Raw genomic sequence first — 2,178 nt, forward strand, 5'->3', positions numbered from 1 at the left:
CCCCCCCCCCCCCCCCCCCATGCCAAACGCTGTCTCTTCCGAACAAGCAGAGTTGTCAGTCTTAATTAATGGGGACCGTGGCTGTAAGATGATGGATCCCCTGTGCTAGGCAAGAGAGAGGGGTTCAGGGTTAAGATGCGGTGTCACTGGGGTGTGTTCAGGTTTGACTATTTGCTCTGTTTCATTCTACCAGTACCCAGGAATAGCTCGCAGCATCAAGAGTGACGTGGAGAACCTGCTGTCTCTGTTGAAAATGAGCATCCCACTGCCAGAAGGTAAAGCAGAAGCATAGAATTGTTACAGTACCAAAGAAGACCATTTGGCCCATCGGGTGTGAGCCAGCTCTCGGAATGAACAGTTCACGTAGTGCCATTCTCACACCTCCTCCTGTAACATTGCTCGTTTTCAGATAACTTCCTCTTGAATGCCTCAACCAAATTTTCATCCACCACTCACTCAGACAGAGCGATCCAGACCTAACTTACTTAGTTTAAAACTCCTTTTTGCTTCTTTTCCCAGTTACTTTTAATCTGTGCCGTTTTGTAATTGATACTTTCACAAGTGGGAATGGTTTCTCCTTATATATTCTGCCTGGACCCCTCATGTTTTTGAACGGGCAAGGTTGAGCGAGATGGCCCCAGGATTTGGGAATGGGAGGAGCTCCAATGCTCAAAGTCTCTTCCTGCCTTCTCCCTGCAGGCCTGTTTGCCGAGAGCGGAATTGGGGTCCTGAAGCGGGAGCTGGAATGGGAATGTGATTACGTACGGGAGGCGGCTTGTGCCAGGAGGTTCAGGTACAATGGACTTGTCGTTCTACGAAGCCATCCCCAAATGAGATCACTGAAAAGTTAATCTTGGGATTGTTTGAAGCAAAATCTTTTGAGTTTTATCAAGTTAAAAATTGGATGTTGTCATGGGAGAGTGGATGGACCAGAGAGATGGGCGCTGAAGGCATTTCATATCCCTGACAACTTCCTCTCTAGTTGGAGAAATTGCGATACGTTGTTGATTTATCTGTGAAGACATAACTGAAAAGTGACAAACAAAACCTAGTGTCGGACAAGTAAATTGGCATTGCTAGTGACCAACTGGTAGATGTAAGGTTTGCATTTTGTGGTTGATGCTGGCAATGGAGCTGAGAGAGTGCAGAAACTTACCTCACAGCACCGCTTGGTGGCTAAAGCCTGCAACTACACTGTGACTGTTGACATAGGAAAGTTGTGTGGAAAATGTTAACATGGCTTTTATTCTCATCGAGGTTTATCTTTGTAAACTATGTTGCAGTGTGTGAGTAGGACGTGCTTTACCCCCATCTCCCAAGAGATTATAGATTAAAAAGGGTGGGGGAACTGGAGAGGGGTAGTGTTGAACAGACTTTCGACGATCCACATATTTTCTGCATGTCTCATGAATTTAAATGCAGCTTTGGATTTTTATGGCGCTGGTTATATCTTCTTCCCTGCTTTGCTGAATTTGCTGCTTGAATTCCTTGAAGTTTTGCAAGGATTAACCTCAATGCCACTATTGATGTAGAATCATCAATCTGTGGAATTGAAGCAGGTAAAAACCAATGGAATAATAATTGAAAGCAACCACACGAAATAGGAATAGAAGTAGGCCATTCGGCCCCTTGAGCCTGCTCTGCCATTCAATAGGATCATGGCCGATCCCACATTTCTCATGTCCACTTTCCTGCCCTTTCCCCATAACCCTTGATTCCCTGACTGATCAAGAATCTATCTGGCTCAGCCTTAAATATACACAAGGACTCTGTCCCCACAGCTCCCTGTGGCAAGGAGTTCCAAAGACACCTAACCCTCTGAGAGGAGAAATTCCTCCTTGTCTCAGTTTTAATTTGGCACCCCATTATTCTGAAACTGTCCCCTCAGGTCCTAGACTCTCCCACAAGGACAAACCCCTTAAGAATCATGACTAAACATAAAAGAAGAAATCACCTCTCATTCTGCTCCAGTGAATAGAGTCCCAACCTGTTCAGCTTTTGCTAGTAAGACAATCCCTCCATAGGAGGGATTATCCATGTGACCGAGATAGTAGGAACTGCAGATGCTGGAGAATCTGAGATAACAAGGTGTACAGCTGGATGAACACAGCAGGCCAAGCAGCATCAGAGGAGCAGGAAGGCTGACGTTTCGGGCCTAGACCCTTCTTCAGACCTTTC

The 2,178-nt window shown here is 45.8% G+C and overlaps 1 protein-coding gene across 1 annotated transcript in view; it reads left to right on the forward strand.

Moving 5' to 3' along the window:
* LOC125487288 (atypical kinase COQ8B, mitochondrial-like) overlaps positions 1-1,689 on the forward strand; it is a gene marked incomplete at its 5' end in the record, with an annotated part of 8,937 nt that extends 7,248 nt beyond the window's left edge. The window contains 2 exons of the mRNA XM_048618203.1: positions 194-275; positions 700-1,689. Of these exons, the coding sequence (XP_048474160.1) occupies positions 194-275; positions 700-851 (234 nt within the window). The remainder of the gene's footprint in view (positions 1-193; positions 276-699) is intronic.
* Positions 1,690-2,178: the final 489 nt, after the last annotated feature.

This window comes from Rhincodon typus, chromosome 39 (assembly GCF_021869965.1).
Source record: "Rhincodon typus isolate 14 chromosome 39, sRhiTyp1.1, whole genome shotgun sequence".
NCBI classification, from domain to species: domain Eukaryota; kingdom Metazoa; phylum Chordata; class Chondrichthyes; order Orectolobiformes; family Rhincodontidae; genus Rhincodon; species Rhincodon typus.